The sequence below is a fragment of the Thamnophis elegans genome, chromosome 1, assembly GCF_009769535.1.
Source record: "Thamnophis elegans isolate rThaEle1 chromosome 1, rThaEle1.pri, whole genome shotgun sequence".
NCBI lineage: Eukaryota > Metazoa > Chordata > Lepidosauria > Squamata > Colubridae > Thamnophis > Thamnophis elegans.
Window position 1 is genome coordinate 165,692,914 of NC_045541.1, and position 20,339 is coordinate 165,713,252.

At 46.4% G+C, this 20,339-nt stretch overlaps 1 protein-coding gene across 6 annotated transcripts in view; it reads right to left on the bottom strand.

Annotated features, from left to right (window-relative positions):
• The window catches only part of MAST3 (microtubule associated serine/threonine kinase 3), a 74,942-nt gene that overhangs the window by 37,260 nt on the left and 17,343 nt on the right, over positions 1 to 20,339 (bottom strand). For 2 of the 6 annotated variants that reach the window (XM_032238208.1, XM_032238250.1), the window contains exons 3-7: positions 11,082 to 11,167; positions 8,685 to 8,757; positions 7,164 to 7,184; positions 1,950 to 2,028; positions 407 to 567 (exon numbers count right to left, since the gene is read on the bottom strand). In XM_032238208.1, coding sequence (XP_032094099.1) covers positions 407 to 567; positions 1,950 to 2,028; positions 7,164 to 7,184; positions 8,685 to 8,757; positions 11,082 to 11,167 — 420 coding nt within the window. Of the gene's footprint in view, positions 1 to 406; positions 568 to 1,949; positions 2,029 to 7,163; positions 7,185 to 8,684; positions 8,758 to 11,081; positions 11,168 to 18,997 lie in introns of all 6 variants that reach the window. The other 4 variants (XM_032238242.1, XM_032238227.1, XM_032238234.1 and 1 more) reach the window with 4 other exon arrangements.

Genomic DNA, 20,339 nt, shown 5'->3' on the forward strand with positions numbered 1-20,339 from the left:
AAGTGAGGACTACCTGTATAGTCAAAAGCCCTTCCCTGTCTTTCATGGTTGACAAAGAATAACGATACCCCTGACAACAACAATTGGACCAAGCACTCGGTGGGCTCCATAGTACCCTGGGGTCACTGGCTTGCTGGCAAAACCATGTCTTCATGCTTTTTGAAAGAATGTCCGGGGTGGGGGTGGGGGTTATTATTTCTGCAAGGATGATGTTCCACATATATCTTCAATTCCTCTCAGCTGAAAAAGAATGCCTGCATGACACCCTCTCTTTCTCTTCCTAAGAGAAAGTTGCTAAGTGACCAGACATTAAGTGAGGAGGACTTGTAGAGCCTTCTCCTACTTTCATTAGAAGTGTCATTCCGAACCACCTAAAGAAGAGACGCCCGTCCAAAGCCAAGAATACCTCAAGCTGCGGGCCCGAGGACGGGAATAGGGTGAATGGCGCCCGTCTTCTCCCGGGACGCTTTCGGTGCTACGGAAGTGCTTTGAAAGGAAGTGCAGTTCATCAGGCGTAGGTTGGTAGGGCAGTTGGTGGAGACGCTCCTGAGAGGAGGAAGACGATGACTGGACAAGGAGGGGAAAAAAAATGAGAGACCAGCATGAGAAGGAAGGTGAGTAAACCTTGTTCTGACAACACCATCATGGAATAGTTTAATATCCGCAGAAGCGCCTCAGAATAAACAGGCAGCTGGAAAAACTGAGGGAGGGGGAAATGTGGTATTTAAGAAATAAAGTGAAAAAAAGCCACTTCCTTTCATAGGAAGATAAGCTCTTCCTATGTTAACTCTGGCAACTGTAAAGTTTACATACGTCTAAGCCTTGGTTTCTACAGGGCCTCTTTATCTCGGCCACCAGCACTTCTGCAAGCAACTTCTAGACCTCTGTCAATATCCTCTTAGCCTGGCAGGGTTTTTTAAAAAAAAAAAAGCCACTGAGAGTTTAAATTACAGGTTTGTGTTCCTATTACAGGGACCGAGCCGCAGAACCAAATTTTCTTTGGAATGACACGTTTAGCCTTATTTCTGATGCTGATAAGTTGTCACATTTCTAGCAAATACTTGAGACAGCTAGTGAAAGCAGAAGTAACAACAGTTCAACAGCACCAACTTAAAAAAATTCTAGCAAGCTAGGTTAATTCCCATCTTAGGAAAGTAGGTATGAAATGAATATTTCCAGGAAAACAAGATTACAGATTAACAGAGTTGGAAGGCACCTTGTAGGTCATCTAGTTCAACACCCTACCCAAGCAAGACACCCTACACCATTTTTGACAGATGACAGTCCAGTCTCTTTTTGAAAGCTTCCAGTGATGAAACTCCCACAACTTCTGAAGGCAACTTCTGTTCCATTGGTTGATTGCTTTCACTGTCAGAAAATGTATCTTTATTTCCAGGTTGAATCTCTCTTTGGTCAGTTTCCATACATTATTCCTTGTCTGGCCTTCAGGTGCTTTGGAAAATAGCTTGACCCCCTCTGTGGCAGCCCCTCAAATATTGAAACACTGCTATCATGTCTCTTCTGGTCCTTCTCTTCACTAGACTAGCCATGCCCAGTTCCTGCAAAACATCTTCATACGTTTTAGCCTCCAGTCCCCTAATCATCTGGTTGCTCTTCTCTGCACTCTTTCTAGAATCTCAACATCTTTTTTATAGTGTGATGACTAAAACTGGATACAGTACTCTAGGTATGGTCTTACTAGGGCTTTATAGAGTGGTATTAGGACCTCACTTGATGAAAAACAGGTTATTGCTAGGTGCCATTCACCCCATCACCAAAGAAGGGTCTGTCTTAATAGACTACATGTAGCTCACCCTTTTCAGTCTCCTACTTTCTACAGTACATGAACTACATTGATAATCTTAGATTTGCTACACCAGAAAATATGAATCTGACTCACTTTAGCATGGAATCTGCCTATAATAAGATGCCAGATTTACTCTACTTACTGAAACAGTGGAACTGGGAGTGTTGGTCCCATAGCCGGATGAGGGCAATGAGGCGAGTGACCACCTTCGGCCATCAGCCCTGCAGAAACAGTGGTAGATATGACAACATCAAGTCTTGGAGAACAGAGGATTGATATTTAAATCCAATAAGTGCACCGTCAAGCTGATGAAAACAATTGGGAAAGGCTAACATGACTGCACAAATATCATCTAGATCAGGGGTCTCCAACCTTGGCAACTTTAAGCCTGGCAGACCTCAACTTCCAGAATTCCCCAGTCAGCTTGCTGGCTGGGGACTTCTGGGAGTTGAAGTCCGCCAGGCTTAGAGTTGCCAAGGTTGGAGACCTCTGATCTGGAGGCCCCCAAGATCTGGTCTATAGACCAGTATTGCTCTGTGTCTTGTTAGGAACTGGGCCGCACAGCTGGAGGTGAGGGGTGGGCGAGCAAGCTGTATTTGCAGCCAATCCCCAGTGCTAGCATCACTGCCTCAGCTCCCCCTCAGATCATCAGGCATTAGGTTCTCACAGGGGTGCGAACCCTACTGTATATTGCACATTTAAGGGATCTAGGTGGCACTCTCCTCCTCCCAACCCCATCCATTGAAAAACTATCTTCCACAAAACTGGTTCCTGGTGCCAAAAAAGTTGGAAACCACTGATCTGGGGGACTTTTTCCCTATATACATCGAAGCCCTCTATATCCCCATACCTTCTCTTTTTCAAACCCAATCAAAATACACCAGATCAAGCAGAGATGTTTTTGATTTGATTTGATTTGATTTTGATTTTATTAATATTTGTAGGCCGCCCTTTTCCCTGAGGGGACTCAGGGCGGCTCACATAAAATCGGGGAAGGGGAAATACAGACATTAAGATAAGACATATAATAAAATAATAAACAACATACATTCATCATTCGGGAGGGGAACTATCCTTGTCCCCAGGCCTGACGGGCGAGCCAGTTCTTCAAGGCTGTGCGGAAGGCCTGGACGGTGGCGAGGGTGCGAATCTCTACGGGGAGCTCGTTCCAAAGGGTCGGGGCTACTACTGAGAAGGCCCTCCTCCTTGTAGTTGCCAGCCGACACTGGCTGGCCGATGGTATACGGAGGAGGCCTAATCTATGTGATCTTATTGGTCGCAGGGATGTAATTGGCAGAAGGCGGTCTCTCAAGTATCCAGATCCACTGCCATGTAGGGCTTTATGGGTGACTAATAGCACCTTGAAGCGCATCCGGAGATCGACAGGTAGCCAGCGCAGCTCGCGGAGGATAGGTGTTATGCGGGTGAACCGAGGTGCACCCACAATCACTCGCGCGGCCGCATTCTGTACTAGCTGAAGTCGCCGGATGCTCTTCAAGGGCAGCCCCATGTAGAGCACGTTGCAGTATTCCAGCCTAGAGGTCACAAGGGCCCGGGTGACTGTTGTGAGAGCCTCCCGATTCAGGTAGGGTCGCAACTGGCGCACCAGGCGAACCTGGGCGAATGCCCCCCTGGTCACAGCCATTAAATGGTGGTCAAACGATAGCTGTGAGTCCAGGAGGACTCCCAAGTTGCGAACCCTCTCTGAGGGGTGTAGAATTTGACCCCCCAGCCTGAGTGATGGAATATTGGTCGAATCTCTGGGAGGGAAACACAACAGCCACTCGGTCTTTTCTGGGTTGAGCACGAGCTTGTTAACCCTCATCCAGTCCATAACAGCTTCGAGGCCGCGGTTCATCACGTCTGCCGCTTCATTGAGTTGGCACGGGGCGGACAGATACAGTTGAGTATCGTCCGCATATTGATGGTATCTAATCCCGTGCCTGCGAATGATCTCACCCAGCGGTTTCATGTAGATGTTGAATAGTAGGGGGGATAAGACCGAGCCCTGAGGCACCCCATAAGTTAGGGGCCTAGGGGACGATCTCTGCCCCCCCACTAACACCGACTGCGACCTGTCCGAGAGGTAGGAGGAGAACCACCGCAACACGGCGCCTCCCACTCCCACCTCCCGCAGTCGTCGCAGAAGGATACCATGGTCGATGGTATCGAAAGCCGCTGAGAGGTCGAGGAGAACCAGGATGGAGGAATATCCTCCATCTCTGGCCCTCCAGAGATCATCGGTCAATGCGACCAAAGCGGTTTCTGTGCTGTAACCGGGTCTGAAGCCTGACTGGAAGGGGTCTAGATAGTTTGCTTCCTCCAAGGACCGCTGGAGCTGGAAGGCCACCACCTTCTCAACAACCTTCCCCAGAAAGGGGAGGTTGGAGACTGGACGATAATTATTAAGGATAGCTGGATCCAAAGATGGCTTCTTCAGGAGGGGTCTCACCACCGCCGCTTTCAGTGCGGCGGGGAAGTTCCCCTCCCGAAGTGAGGCGGTGACAACCGCCTGGATCCAGCCTCGTGTCACCTCACTGCAGTTAGTAACTAACCATGAGGGACACGGATCCAGTACACAGGTGGAGGTACTTACAGCCCTCATGGCCTTGTCCACATCCCCGGGGGTAACGTCTTGAAACTCAACCCAGAGTTGTTCAAATTGATCCTCCTGTGCCTCGGCTGGAGCTGCAGGGGTGGAGTCCAAGTCCGACCGAAACCGAGCAATTTTGTCCGCTAAGAATTGGGCATACTCTTCGGCTCTGCCCTGCAAGGGTTCCCCCGCTTCCCTTTTGTTCAGTAGGGAGCGGGTTATCCTAAACAGGGCGGCCGGGCGGGACTCAGCGGACGCAACCAAGGTGGCTATATGGGATCTTTTTGCAGCCCTAAGTGCCCTGGTGTATTCCTTGGTGCAGGTGGTTACCATTGCTCGGTTCGCTTCGGACTTATCGGACCTCCAACGGTGCTCTAGGCATCTCCTCCGGCGCTTCATCTCCCGGAGTTCCTCGGTGAACCAAGGAGGTCTCCGGGATCCGCCGCCTCGGAGGGGCCGCAGTGGCGCAATCCGGTCGAGGGTCTCCGATGCTGCCGAGTGCCACGCAGCAACCAGAGTCTCCACCGGACTGTGGGCGAAAGTGTCAGGAATAACCCCAAGCTCTGTCTGGAACCTTGACGGTTCCATAAGACGCCTGGGGCGGAACCACCTGGTCGGTTCCTCCTCCCTACAGTGGGGGTTTGGTCTCCGAAAGTCGAGCCTCAGTAGGCAGTGGTCTGACCACGACAGGGGTATGATGTCGTTCCCCCTCAGACCAAGATCACAAATCCACTGCTCCGAGAGAAATACAAGGTCAAGCATGTGTCCCGCCGAATGGGTTGGGCCTCGAATTACTTGGGTCAAGCCCATGGCTGTCATGGAAGCCATGAACTCCTGCGCCCCCTCCGAGTTTTCACCGAGCGACGGCAAATTAAAGTCCCCCAGGACCATCAGCCTAGGGAACTCAACTGCCAGCTCGGCTACCGACTCGAGGAGCGAGGGGAGGGCTGCTGCAACGCTGTTGGGAGGCAGGTACGTTAACAGCAGACCCACTTGACCCTTGAGGTCCAACTTTAACAGCAAAGACTCACACCCGACAATCTCCGGAGCAGGGACCCTACGAGGAACTAACGACTCTCGGATAACAGCGGCCACACCCCCACCCCTTCCCTGGGCTCTCGGCTGATGTAGCACCTGAAATCCTTCTGGGCACAGTTCTACAAGGGGGACTCCTCCCTCTGGGCCCAGCCAGGTTTCAGTAATACATGCCAGGTCTGCCCTCTCATCTAAAATTAAGTCCCGGACGAGAGGAGCTTTATGTACAACAGACCTGGCATTTAGCGACAACAGCCTGAGACCAGGGTCCTGACTGCTTACGCCATCTGGTCTCGGAGTGGGACTCCTAGGGCCGGAAGGAGGGATCTCTGTAATGTAGCGAACCCTCCTTCCCCGGTAATGGCCTGCCCTAAAGTCCCCGCCGTATCTGCCTCTCCCTGTTACGACCGTAATACCCCGACCCTCTCCCGTGTCTCTAGTCCCCTCAACCACCCCCGTGGCCCCCGCATCTCCCGGCAGGTCCTCCGAATCATGCGTACTCATACACTCTTCCAAGCAGTCCCCACGTGAAAGTTAAAAAACACAAAATTTTACAACAATATGGTTATAAAAGTGGGCCATTCATTCATCTCACACATATCTCATACATATCCCATACAAAGAAAGAAGAGAAAGATGAAAGAAAAGGGAGAAATTAAAAATTGCGCAATTGATTAATTTAAAGTGCGAGTTCAGGTGGTAAAAGTCGGCTCTCAATGTTCAGAGTTGAAATGGCTGGATAAAATCCAAAACAGAAGCCAACAACGGTCCATAGAAGATATATAGATAGTATGCAGGGGAATGTCTTGTCTTGATAAGGGATGATTTCCCTTATCATCCAAATCTGTGAAATTCCACACTCACCTTTATGTGAGTGTGGTATTTCTAACCACAAGCTCTCCTCTTTTCCCCAAACTGTCAAAGTAACAATGCTGGAATAAGAGGAACCATCTTCGAGTAACACACACATCCTTGCCCTCCAGTTCCCTGTTTTGCCTTCTTGGTAGCTTCTTTAAAAGATTTATAAAAACAAGACAATAGGTCTTCCAGCATATTTCAGGCTGTTTGGCTGTACCCATCAGGCAGACTTCCTGAGGGAAATAAAGATGGTTCCCCAGGGCTAGAGAATTATGAGGATTCTCTCCTTCAAATCAATCCTAAACATCGGACTGCTTCTCAGGGTTTCAATCAGTAATGTCCACTTCTGAAGGATAAATTCTTTTTTTTTTTGATAACTGCAAAATGTCTATTCTCAACAGAACTCCCAACGGTAGCAACATATTGCAGTCAAGATAATTAAAATTAAAGCTTTATTTTGCTCAGCAATTAGGGGAAATCAATGACGTTTCATTCTCTTTTTATTTACTTCCCACCCAGCAGTCAAAGTTCTATAATCTGCAATCTCCAAGCCTGAAAAAATTCTTCTTCTTTTAACTTGGGGCAATGGATTGTATTTAAATATACACATCAACTCCTCCCCCCCCCCCATTAAGGCAATTAGCAGATAGCCAGACTGTCTGTTCTGGGTGATAGTTTTCTTATGGGTCATGATTCAGTGTGACGTTTTTGCCCACAAAAAATAAGTAGTGGTCATCTTTTATTTTTCATTACCAGCTCTGTTTACAAGACCTCTCTACAACAAAGTATTTATAGCACAGTCCCTGACAAAACAGAACAACTCAATAGATTTAAGAATCCTACATGATTTCTTCCCATTGCTAAAGTTACCTGTCGGTTCGAGGAACATGGCTTTTTCCGAAGCATCATTGAGGGAGAAGCAGAAAGGCAAAAGGAAACAGGGAAAGAAAAGGGTGGGGGAGGATATACAATTAGGAATCACAGGAATTACAATTCCCCAGGCCTGCGGGGATTTTTCTTAACCCCCCCCCCCCAAAAACTAAAATTAGAAATAGTTACATAGTATAATTTATTTAATTTGATTTTTTTTAATATAAAAATTGATTGGCAAGCAAAAGAATGAAAGACCTAACAACTTGCTGTCATTGCTCTTGGGGAAAAAATAATTTAATTCATCCAACTGTCTGATTTTTTTTTTCAAGTTCATTTCTGAACTTGGGAAGAAATAAAAATTCCAACAGAAGTTAGAAAGTAGGCTGAGAATGAACAGAATGGTGTTACCAAGTGTGTAGAAGTTAGTTATGATAATTTCTATAACAGAGAAATCTGTTCTGCACATGATTAGGGATATTTCAGGGGCAAAGGACCATTTGTAAGGTTGTGGCATAGATTTATTCAAGCTTATACCCAAGACTCTAGTCAACCAAAGTTCAACACTAAATTGGCACCAGATAAGGGTCAACACCAGATAAGGGGTTGGACGTGGAGCGCTGATGGGAAGCGCGAAGACTCTAAGCTGATGATGCACTTAACTCCGCCCCCCAGCTCTCTTCTTCTACATCATGGGTATCAAACTTGCGGAGTCATATGGTCATCACGTGACATATTGCAATGTTTTTTCCCTTCGTGAAACTGGGGTGGGTGTGGCCTACGCTTGACGCATCCAGTCCACAGGCCGACCATTTGACACGGGCCACCAGTCTGTTCTAAATTATACTTTCATTTTGATAGCTGTGATTCAAGGCAAACTCTGTCATGAGAGATAAGTCATTTCCTCCCGACACTCACAAGGCAATGATGTTTGGCAAAGAAGAAAATCTGTGGTTGACAAACCAGAAAGGGCTGCCAGTTTTCCCTCCCTGAGCTTCTTTACTCATTTTGCTATTATGTTTTGGTTTGATAAACGTATCTTTATTACCTGGGAACCATCTTCAAAACACACTTTTTCTTAAAATTCATCATATGCCTTTAAGGAACATAAACTTGCTGACACTTAGCAAAACTGGATCTAAATCTGGAGAGGAGATTATCCTGCAGAAATAGCTGCTTTGAATTCCACAATGGAAAAAGAAGGGAGAGATAAATTTCCACTTCTAGGCAAACATGGAGATTTCCAAGGCATTTATATAATAACAACATAAAAACCAGGAGTGAGTAAGTAAAATAACGCGCTTTTCCAATTTGTGAAGACCTGGTATTTTATTGGTAGGATCTCTACTGCTTTCTCCCCACTTTGCCAAAATTTGAAGTGGAATTCTTTCTTTTAGCCTAGATTCACTTCCTTCCATCTTTCTTCTTCCCTGGTCCCAAGCAGCTTCTGTGGTCCTTTACAGCAGACTTCCTTGATTCTTTCCACCAGATGTGGCCACCTAGTTAGTTGTGGTCTCTTACCTGCGAGCAAAGGGAAAGCTGGCAGAGGCACCTGTGGAGAAATTGCGAGGACTATCAACTGGACTGCTACTGGCTGCAGAGAGAGAGGAGGAGATAGGACAGGGTCAGGACAAAAGAAAACAATGGACTTTTATTAAAGATTCAAAGGTTATAGAAGAAACCAAGAGATCTTGAATACCACTCAAAAACTTAAACTTGATAGGAATGGGTGCTTGAAGATTTATCCATCAAATATCTCTATTCCAGGAATGTCTATGGAGATTCTCAGTCATTCAGGTCATAGTTGTCCCAAAGCTGCTTTTTTCAAGAGTCAACTGGACTTTCTGGTTTTTCTTTGAAGACGTTTTGCTTCTCATCAGAGCGAAACGTCTTCAAAGAAAAACAGAAAGTCCAGTTGCCCCTTGAAAAAAGCAGCTTTGGGACTCTACTCTAGGAATTACACTGACTGCTGGTCAGCTTCTCTGAGCAATTCAAGTGCTGATTACTCCATGAAAGTCCTACATGGCTCAAGACCTGATTATCTCTGAGACTGCCTACTCCAATGTGAATCTGCCAACCAGATAGATCTTGGAGAGAATTTCATCCCGTGAAATTTCCACTTACAGAGAGCCTGTCTCAGGATCTTCTCACTGTGGCCGCCCTTATTGTAGAAAAGCTTTTATCTTTCCTGATAAAGAACACTTTGTTATAGACACCCCCTAATGAGTGTTCACAAAAAACATGGCTCTAGGAAAGAGTGTAAGGAGGAATATTAGATGCTGGTATCTATCTATGTTACTCAGTGCACCAAAGACACATTCAAGGCCTGTGGGCTGGATCTGGCCCGCAAAGTGCTTAGATCTGGCCCACAGGGCCACCCTGGAAACAGCGAAGGACCGGCCCGTGGTGCCTCTGCTAGCAAAAACAAAGCTCAGGAGGACCTTGTGCGGCCGTCTGAGACTGTTTTCGGGTGCGACAGCCTTCTGCAGCCCTCTGCCAGCGAAAATGGAGTGTGGGGGTGGGTGTGGACCATGACTGCAGGAGGCTATTGTGACTGAAAATAGGGCTCATGGCAGCCACATATACCACCACCCCTGAGCTCCATTTTCTCTGGCAGAGGGCTGCAGGAGGGCATCATGGCCAATAATGGAGCTTGGGAGCCCATTTTCCCTGGCAAAGTGCTCAAGCTACCACAGGCATCCCCGATACGAGTGATGTCAAATGGCCACACCCATCCCACCATGCCCCCCCCCAAGGTCAAACACAATCCTGATGCATCCCTCAATGAAATTGAGTTTGACCCCACCCCTCTGGCCTAGAACCAGTGGCAAACAGCATATTCTGCCTCCAAGACTTAAATATCAGCCAAAAGCATTCCCCCAGGAATGGAATGGAAAGTCACAGTCAGAAGCATCAACCACTGAACTTGAGAAAGGAAGTGATTCACTGTTGGCCTAAGGACAATTCACAATGACCTGGGATCCCTTTTCATGGCTGCTTGGCTCTAGGAAAGAGCCTAAGGGGGATATTGGATGCTGGTATCTACAGCACCTATGTTACTCAGTGCTATTATAATATTAAATATTATTTTGCTATGTTAATCTTCTGGGGTTCTTTTTCTATATATACCACTATGAAACATTGGGAGTTGAGCAGCATAGAACTGCTAGTAAGTAAATAAATAAATGAATATTTTAAAAAGTGGTTAGTCTCTGATTTTATTGGCTACACACACACACGCTAATTTTCTCACTCAATAAAACTTCCATCATGAATGAAGCAGAGGAATCAAGCATCTCATGGAAAAGAAAATGTGTATGTCAGCCCAACCCACTCATGGTGACTCCAGGTGGCTTGCAGAAATAAAAACCCAAACTCAATAAATCTCTACCCCATCCCACCCCACCTCACCCCCAGTGACAACAAGCAAATCAACCACTTGATGGGCTCCATTTCATCCTGAGATCTCCAGGCTCCCTGGCAAAATCATGTCTTCAGGACCTTTTGAAACAGAGTCAAACAGTGGTGGTGGTGTCAATCTTAATTCCACAAGGATGATGTTACACAGGGAGAGAGCCACCATGGAGAAGGCCCTTTTTCTTGGTCGTACTAGATGGGCCTTCTTAAGAGAGGGGATCTATAACATACCTCCTCCCTGCTCTGGTGGTTGGGCAGATATAATAAGGGAAAAGATGGTCCTTCAAATAATCTGACCCCAGGCTACATGATATTGGCCATCTTTTGAAAACAACACAAGAGATTATTTCACTAGGACTCTCTTCCCACAACTCAGAATGCAGTACCAAGATATTCGTCACCATAGACCTGAGTCCAGTCTATCACTTTTCATGTCTTGGTAGGGATATCTGTCCTCTGTTCTTCCAACAAAGAAGTTTTCCTAATTTGGCATACACTTACCTGTTGGCACAGAGAGGGGCGACAAAGGACGTGAGAGGGTAGGCGAAGGAGTTCCAACCACTAGGCTCTTCCTGTTGCTTCGACAGCTGCAAAAGCAGGACAAATAATATTATGCCAGGGACAAGGTTTCATAGGCAGCAAGTATCACCCAGATCTTCAGGGTGGGAAAAATTCAGAATATTATGGGTGTTAATGATATATTCTTAACTACCAAGGATAATGGAAAAGGGAATGAAAGTTTAAATAGTTACTGGCTGGGGAATTTTGGGTTGAAGTTGAAGTCCACACACCTTAAAGTTGCTGAGGTTGAGAAACAATGATCCAAAGACCATGGCCATGATGAATGAAACACATGCAAATTAATGAAACACTTCAATGCAAGAGCCGCTTTTTCAGTCAACTGAACAAAAAGTTATGATCCTGGCACCAGGGTCCCTGTTCCATTTGTTGAAAGAAAATTAAATGGGAAGTGTGTCGACCCAGACCATTGCCTAGAACAGGGGTGTCAAATTCAAGGCCTGTGGGCCGGACCTGGCCTGCAGGGTGCTTAGATATGGCCCACAGGGCCAACGTGGAAATAGTGAAGGACTGACCCATGGTGCCTCCGCTAACAAAAACAAAGCTTGGGAGGGCCATGCGCAGCCCACCCAGGCTGTTTTCAACCCCTATGGCCTCCTGCAACCCTCGGCCAGCAAAAATGGAGCATGTTTGTGTGTGTGCATGCGCGCAACTGCAGAAGGCCATTGTGGATGAAAATGGGGCCTGGAGGAACCGTGTATACCCTCCAACTCCGTTTTCAATGGCAGAGGGCTGCAGGAAGCCATCGTGGCCAAAAATGGGGCCCGGAGGAGCCGTATACACACACCCCCGAGCTCCATTTTCTCAGGCAGAGGGCTACAGGAGGCTGTAGCTCAAAATAGAGCTCGGGAGCCTGTTTTCCCTGGCAGAGTATTCAGGCCACCACAGATGCCCCCCCACCCCGCCTGACATGAGACATGAGTGACGTCAACCTGGCCGCTCTCACCCTGGCCATGCCCCCTCAAGGTCAAGCATCAACCTGATGCGGCCCTCAATGAAATTGAGTTTGACCCCCGGCCCCCGGCCTAGAACCAGTGACAGACAGCACATTCTGCCACCAAGACTTAAATATCAGCCAAAAGCATTCCCCCAGGAATGGAATGGAAAGTCACAGTCAGAAGCATCAGCCACTGAACTTGAGAAAGGAAGTGATTCACTGTTGCCCTAAGCACAATCCACAATGACCTGGGATCCTTTTTCATGACTGCTTGGCAAGATCAGGGAATAAGGAAAATGGGAGCGTCCAGCCAGGAGGAAACCGACAGCAGAACAGGGCAAAGCCAATTTGCTGACCTGGATCAGCAGCTGGTCATCAGGAGAGAGGAAAATAAAGGCTGTCACTGCTGGACACAGAATGTATCCCCATCCAACAGCAAATGTAATAGCCAGAAGAAAAATGGGAAAGAGAGGCATAATGGGGGAAAAAAAGTTTTTTTAAAAAAAGCAGAGATGAAGCGATCAAACCATGCACAAGTAAAAAAAGGGAGAGATCTTTAACTGTGCAGTTGTGGCCACCATCTTGATTTTTTTTTAAAAAAAAGATCCTAAAATACCCTTGAAATCCACGCATCTTAAAGTTGCAGGTTGGAGAAACACTGGCTTAGCTTTTTTTATTTTAAATAATTGCACAATCATTTCCCCCCAACTCAAAAAAAGAACCAACTTTCAAGCGAATATATTGATACGAGAAAAATACACAGGGAGGAATCATACAGTTGTTATAATGATTTTAATTGCACAGGGGCCAATCCCATTATTGCTAGTTAATTGTGTGATTCGTAAATAAAGTCTAGTTTGTTTCTTGCCAGCTATGGCCCATTTCTTTAGATGAGAATCAATGTTTTCATGGTATTGACCTAAGTACAGTATGCCATTTAGCCATGTTTTAGGTATTTCGCATATATACACCATACACTACACACAATACACATACACAACCCCTGAGATATTGGAAGACTGCTATCATGTCTCCCCTAGTCCTTCTTTCTATTAAACTAAACATACCCAGTTCTGCAAACATATGAAGAACGGTTGCAAGAACTGGGTATGTTTAGTTTAATAGAAAGAAGGACTAGGGGAGACATGATAGCAGTCTTCCAATATCTCAGGGGTTGCCACAAAGAAGAGGGAGTCAAGCTATTCTCCAGGGCACCTGAGGGCAGGACAAGAAGCAATGGGTGGAAACTAATCAAGGAGAGAAGCAACTTAGAACTGAGGAGAAATTTCCTGACTGTTAGAACAATTAATCAGTGGGACAGCTTGCCTCCAGTAGTTGTGAATGCTCCAATACTGGAAGTTTTTAAGAAGATGTTGGATATCCATTTGTCTGAAGTGGTCTAGGATTTCCTGCTTGGCAAGGGGTTGGACTAGAAGACCTCCAAGGTCCCTTCCAACTCTGCTATTGTATTGTATTGCATTGTATTATGAGCCTGCTCAGTCTTACTAATCAGTCTTTGTGTTTATGAAATTAGCTTCCCATTTTTGATTCATGATTACAGTAAAAGTGTGACAGAGTACATACCATGAGAAAATGAGATTTCCCCAGGAGCAGGTTAGACATAGCTATAAGAGGAAGTGCTCTCTCAACCTTCGCTCAACCTCATGTCCTATCAGACTCCATTTTATATTTTTATTTACCAGAGTTTGAAACAGTCCATCTTTCTCACAGAGGGACCCTTATAGCGTTCAATAAAATATGAAAACATAAAACCAATTATGTCTATGGAGATTCTCAGTCATCCAGGTCATGGTTGTCTCAAAGGACAACTCTTAGATGAGAAGCGAAACATCTTTAGAGAAAAAGCAGAAAGTCCAGTTGCCTCTTGAAAAAAGCACCTTTGGGATAAAAACAATATATAAAACTTAAAATTTAAGAAGAGGCAAGGATTATTTTTAAAAATGTTAAAAATTCATTAAAAGGTGAGGTTCAGGGACGCTAATCAGTCTCACGACTGCTTGGTCTTCTGTTCTCTCCAAACAACCACAAAGAGCCATGATTTCACTCTCTTCCAGAAAGTCAGGAGAATGGGACCCTGTGTCACCTTGGGGTGGGGGGGATGTTCCAGAGAGCAGAGGCGAATAGCAGAGAAGACCCTCTTTTCTTGACCCCACCTGTTGTGGCCCGCCAATGTCAAAGGCAGAGAGGGGGCCAGAGCCCTACGCCAGTTATCAGCTGCCTTCAGAGTCAGACATCAGTGAGGCAGACAAACAGCTGGAGCCTGTTCTCAGTGTGCACATGCACAGAGTTGCCAGATGAAGGGAACAGCTAAAGAACAGGGGTCGACTTGGGAGTAAGGCCACAGGTGGACGATGAATGGCCCCTCCCAGAGGAAATAAAAGAGGAGCGAAAGGGGAGTAGAGTTTGCAGGAGACAATTAGTTCGATTAATTGTTTCTTGACTCTCTGAGACTCCTTGCTAAGTTTTGTAGATATCGGTCTGGCAGCTTCATGCTGTTGGGAAGCCTAGGTCAGAACACCACCAGTCTAAGTTCTGGACATATCATGCCTGCCTGACCAGGTGGGATGGATCGATGTAATGGGACGAAAACAGTACCCAAGGTAGACTGGCCCTATCCTGTGTACAGCTTTAAAGATTATAATCAATATCTTGAATTCAACCCAGAAGCAAACTGGCACCCAATGCAGCTCGAGCAGAAAAGTTATTAAATGCACCATTCTTTGAGAGCCCAAGATTGTGTTGGCACCCACATTCTGTTACCAGCTAAACCTTCCAGATATTTTTCAAGGAGAAACCCATGTAGGGCCCATTGCAATAATTCAAAGGGGAGATAACCCAAACAGGAGATACATGGAGGACAATGGGAGTTATAACTGAAAATACAAGACATGTTAGAAAATGGCCTGGGTTTTCAAAGCTCTGAGTTTAATTCTCATCAATAGACGATAATATTTGTGTCTCAGGGTTGAACGGTGCAATTCTTGGTTGTTTTTAATTATCATTATTTTCCATGTTTAAAAGCCAGCCCGGCTGGTAAAAGCATCTTTCTGCCTGAATTGCTAGAGCTGTTGCTAATCAGACCAGATCATACTGGTCTATGCACGCCACGGCAGCTTCCGGCCTGCCTGCACTCCACACTGCATCTGTGATTCCCTCCACCAATTCAATAGAAGGGGGCTTTTTCTGTACAAACCCCTTTCGTTAGCTCTGTTAAAGCCGACTTTAAATGCTGTGGGCCGTGAACAGCTGCATTCCACAGCTGCAAAGAGCAATTTTAGGGAGTAAAAGGCCATCATTTCTGTGTCACGCGTGACCTGGGCTCACAAAAAGTCAGTCCAGAGAAAAGTACACACCAAACCTTGAAGGAATCACTCCACAACTCAGGGCTGGATCAAACAGCACTGCAAAATGGACAGTGGGAACTGGAAAATGCCCACTCAACATTCAAACTCTGCTCCTGTGAAATGTAGATGCAACTAAACCAATTACATAACAGGAACAGGCAGATCTTGCAGAGACGATTACAGATACGAAGATTACAGATGACATTTTAGATGGGAAGAATGTTCTCAGATACAGTGGGAGAAGCAGAATTGAGGTTGCTTTATAAAAGACCACTTAGCTGCCTCCCCGAAAAGCACATTTCGACAACAGGAAGTGGCGACTTTCCTCCTGCGCGTTGCAATCTCTTTAATCACAAAGACATAATTCCAAGCATGATGGTTATTAAAGATGCAACAGGCAAAAAGGGATTTAATGAATTCCTCTTCCACAGGGGTGGCAGGCAGAAGAAGAAAGGAGAGCTAGTCCATTGAAAAATATATGAACAATGGGGGTGCAGAAATAAAACGGGGATTGATGAAGCAATTAAGTAAATAAATGTACCATCTCTGTGAAATCGCCTTGAAGAAATATAAAAGCGTTTGCACCATTTTTTTTTTGTTTAGCAAAAGACATGTGATACCTAGTCAGTAATTCATGGAAACTGCAATGAATGAAATGGGCACATTGTTGTGAAGGTTGCAAAATGGTCATGTAACCCACTCAATTTTACGACCTTTTTTTGCAGTGGCCGTTAAGTGAATCCAGTGGTCATAAGACAGTCGTTTAAATAAACCCATTGTATCAAACTTCCAATTTTCAGCAAAACCATCATATAATTCAGTCATACGACCACGTGAAGCCACAAACAGCCATAAATGTGGCCATGTTGCTGAATGCCTATAATGTGGTCACATGACCGACTGTTGAAACTTCAGAACTGGATTGTAACTTGTTTTCGGGTACGCTGTAATTTCCGATGGTTGCTACGCAACCGATCATAAGTCAAGGACTACCTGTATAATACTTTAAGACTGGCAATTCGGAATAAACAGCACATCATTCATTCATGAAATTCATGAAATTCACTGCCCTGAAAAGCAGTTAGTTTATAGATAGCTTTGAAAGGGTAGATTAAATCACAGAACTTCCATATTATTGAAAAGCACTCTATCCCTGAGTTTTAGCAACTAGGATGCCACTGTAGAATACCTGGTTCCTTTCTGTCCATTTTGGGTGACTGTTCTAAGAGGCAGATAAGAAGGACATTGAGAAGAACAGAATCTTTTAAAGCTCGAACCCACACAGGTCTCAAAATCCTTCCAAAAACTTAGACAAATGGTATTCACATAAATTTTAGTTCTGAAAGCTATGAAAGTACCAGGTTCAGAAGAACTAGTAAAATGAGTGCTCTAAGTAGGTCTGGCTATAAAGCCTCTCTTGGAGGCATCCAGAGGGATCTGGCAGGTTGACAGTGTTGGAAACAGTTTTTGTGCACACAGAGCCCAACCTCATTTGTTTGTTTATTTAATAGACTTATATGGCTGCTGCCCATTCCGGCTGCTCACAACAACAATAAAATAAAATAAAAGGAATAAAAGCAAAAAACTGGCACCCCACCTACCCTTCTCTAATGCTCCCAACGAAACTATCACCAGGCTCCAACCTCACTCTGTCCCAATGCTTGGAAAGAACCAGCTCTTAAGATCCTTCCAGAAGATTTGGGTGTGTGTGTGTGTGTTAAATCGTAGAGGAAGGACACTCCAAGGGCAAGGACTGCTATGGAAGAGGCAGGTTTCCTAGGGTTCTGCTAGATGGCAATGTTTAAGGGGGAGAAATCCTGGAATGCACCCATAATTCTCAACCTGGTGTGATAGGCAGAGTTTCAAAGATGATCTTATCCCATGCCATGTCAGGTGTTAAAGGGGATAACCAGCACCCTGAATTGCAACTGGAAGCCAATGTAGTTCACAAACAGCAGTGTAATATGGATGAAACAAGGGACACCCAACACTGCATTCTATGCCCCATTCTAGACTAGTTATAATTTCATGAGCAGCCCTATCTAGGGTTTATTGTAGTAGACTAGGCAGGAAGTGATCGAGGCATGATTGATCATGAATAAGGCCTCTTGGTCCAGGAATAAGTATAACCGGCATGTAAGATAGATGCAAAGCCCTGTCCCGAGACATGGTGGTTTCCTGCTTCTTGAGCAGAAGCTGCAAGCCCAGGTGACCCTTCAGACTGTGCAGTAGTGCATGTCAGAGATACAGTGGTGGGTTCTATGCAGCATGCACATGCGTCTTAGCACCTCTGTGAGCCTCCGCTCCAGCCACTCAGTGGGGTGTCGCGCAGGCGCTGTATGCGTGCGTGTAAGCGTTGAAGAGTTAAAAGACTGGTAAGGAACTCGGGTGGGTGGGTGGGCCCTCCGAAGCACCATACCGGAACGGTATCCGATGCTCCGGGCAAGCTCCAGTACACCTGTACTGGGGCATACCGCCTGCAACCCATCACTGCAGAGCTAACACATCACTAGATCTTGAGAGAAGACTAAAAACCCAAGAGGTTGGTTGAGTCAGAGCTGGTTCCTCCCCATCCAGACCCTCACAACCTCTAGGCACTGGGTCAGCATCACAACAGCATCACCTGCTTGGTCAAGGCTGGAGATAACTGAGTATCAGGAGCATACTGACCATACCACACCTTGTATTGTTAAACGGCCTCACCCAGCAGTTTCACCTACAAGTTAAAGAGCAGCAGCAAGAGATAGGAGCCTGGGGCACCCCACACTGCAGAGACTTCTCACCCCCCTCCCCATAACCTACCCTGCATGACTGTCATGGAAAAAGAAGGGAACCAACGCAAGACAATGCTTCCCAACCCCCAGAACTACAGTCCAGAAGGATACCGTGGGGGATGGTGCTAAAGATCCAGAAGGGATAGAGCAGTCAAAGTTCAGTCGGGGCTGGGAGCAAGGCAGATTGCCGGATTTTTATCCTAAATCTCTAGGCTCCTTTCACCGCTTGGTATCCAAATGAGATCAAGTGACCTCAAATGGCCCGGCCTGGGACCAGCCATTCACACCGAGGCAAGCCTGCATCACAGACGCTGAATATGGGCTGTAGCTCATATCCTAATCTGGATATCCCCAGCAGCAGCAGCAGCAGCAGCAGCAACAAAAGATGCGGGGCGGGGGGAAGGGAGAAAGAGAAGTTCCTCTCGCGGCCAATCCTCCCGGGAAGCAGAAAAGTGGCGCGGGCGCAGCCCCGGCGGCCCTGGCGACTCTCAAAAGAGCGGCGCGGATCCGAAAGATACCGGAGCCTTCCCCCAAACCACCGAGGCTTCATTTGCTGCTCCCCCCCACTCCCCGAAACCAAACTCCCCGCTCCGCAAACGGCCGTCCTCCAAAGCCTGGCTACTTCCCTCTCCGAGACAGTCCCGCTAGATGCGTAATTGCGCACGGAAAGCAAAAGCTTTGCTGGGGAGGTTGCCGGGGGGTGGGGTGGACCAAGGCTATTGTTAGGCGCGCTTCTTTCCTTCCCTTTATCTCCCTACCTACCTCTTGGAGCGCCGGAAGAGGGTGCCCGCCAAAGTTTCCCAGCAACTCAGATCGGACATCGCGCCCCGGCCAACTCACTCCCAGTCAATGGGAAACGACCGGCCAGCGGCCCACCGGGTCCTCTTCGCCGCCGTCTCCGAGGTCCGCCCGTCTTGCAGCCGGGGAGGGACTCTGCAGCGCCCCCTTTCGATCTTTGCAAAGCTCCTTTTTCTTTCGTGTGGCCCCTCTGTCCTAGCAGCGGAGAGAATGCGCGGTGGCGCTTTCCAAAGAACGGCCAATTTGAAAGAAAGGTTAAGTTGGACTGGCATTCGTGGAAAAAGCACGGGTCTCCTTGGGAGGAAAAGAGGTGGTCCCTGCACGGTTTCCTTTTGGTACTGGAGCCTCCTTCTCATTTATGAAAGCCAGTGGAGGATTAAGGCTCACCGATGCCCTAAGCCCTGACCAATCTTGGTGCCCCCTCTCTTTTGTACATATTGTATAAATCTTCATTGGTTTCTTCTTCTTCTCAACTTTGTAGTGCCTGCTTGGGCTCGGTGCCCTAAGCATGTGCCTAGTCTGCTTAATGGTTAATACACCATTGATGAAAACTAGAAACTTGTAGTTTCCATTGAGAATTTAATTATGTCTTACGATGCCATCAACATTGGAGTTCTGGCCACTCCACACAAGGCTGGAATGTGAATGGCCTGAAATCCTGTCGCATGTTTTGCAGCTAAACTAAACTTTAAATCCAAGGGTCCCCGGGCGCTGAAATACACAAAGCCTCCTGTCTGATCAGCCTTGGGCCTCCAGCATTGGGGGTCACCTAAAGGCCAGCCAGCTGTAACAGCCCCTCTCCCACTGTTGCTCCCTGGCAGTTGGTATTCAAAGAATGCAGCTTGCCAAGAAGCAGCTATCCAAACTAATGGCCATACAGACCACCCTGCTGTATTAACTTGTCTAGCCTAGTCATTTAAATTGATACCCTTTGGCAGTATGGCAGAGCGCTCTACACAGTTTAATTCTATTTTGTGCAAAGAAATAGATCTTTTTAGGAGTCCCAAATCTATCATTCAATTTAGTGGATAAACTTAATATTATGAAATGTAGGCCAAAAAAAAAATGCTTAATTCCATATCCCAGGCCATGCGTCATTTAATCTCTATCTCCTGTTATTTAAGCTCCAAACCAGAAACATTGCAACCGTTATATATATTTTCCTTTGAGAGAGTTGCTGTAGCCCTCTGCTCACTTTGAACAGGTTTGAACAGGTCTGATCACCTCATCAGTACTGCAAGCTTTAGTATCCTGAATCATCATCTCCTATTTAAGATAGGAGAAATTTGACCCAACAATGAAGCCC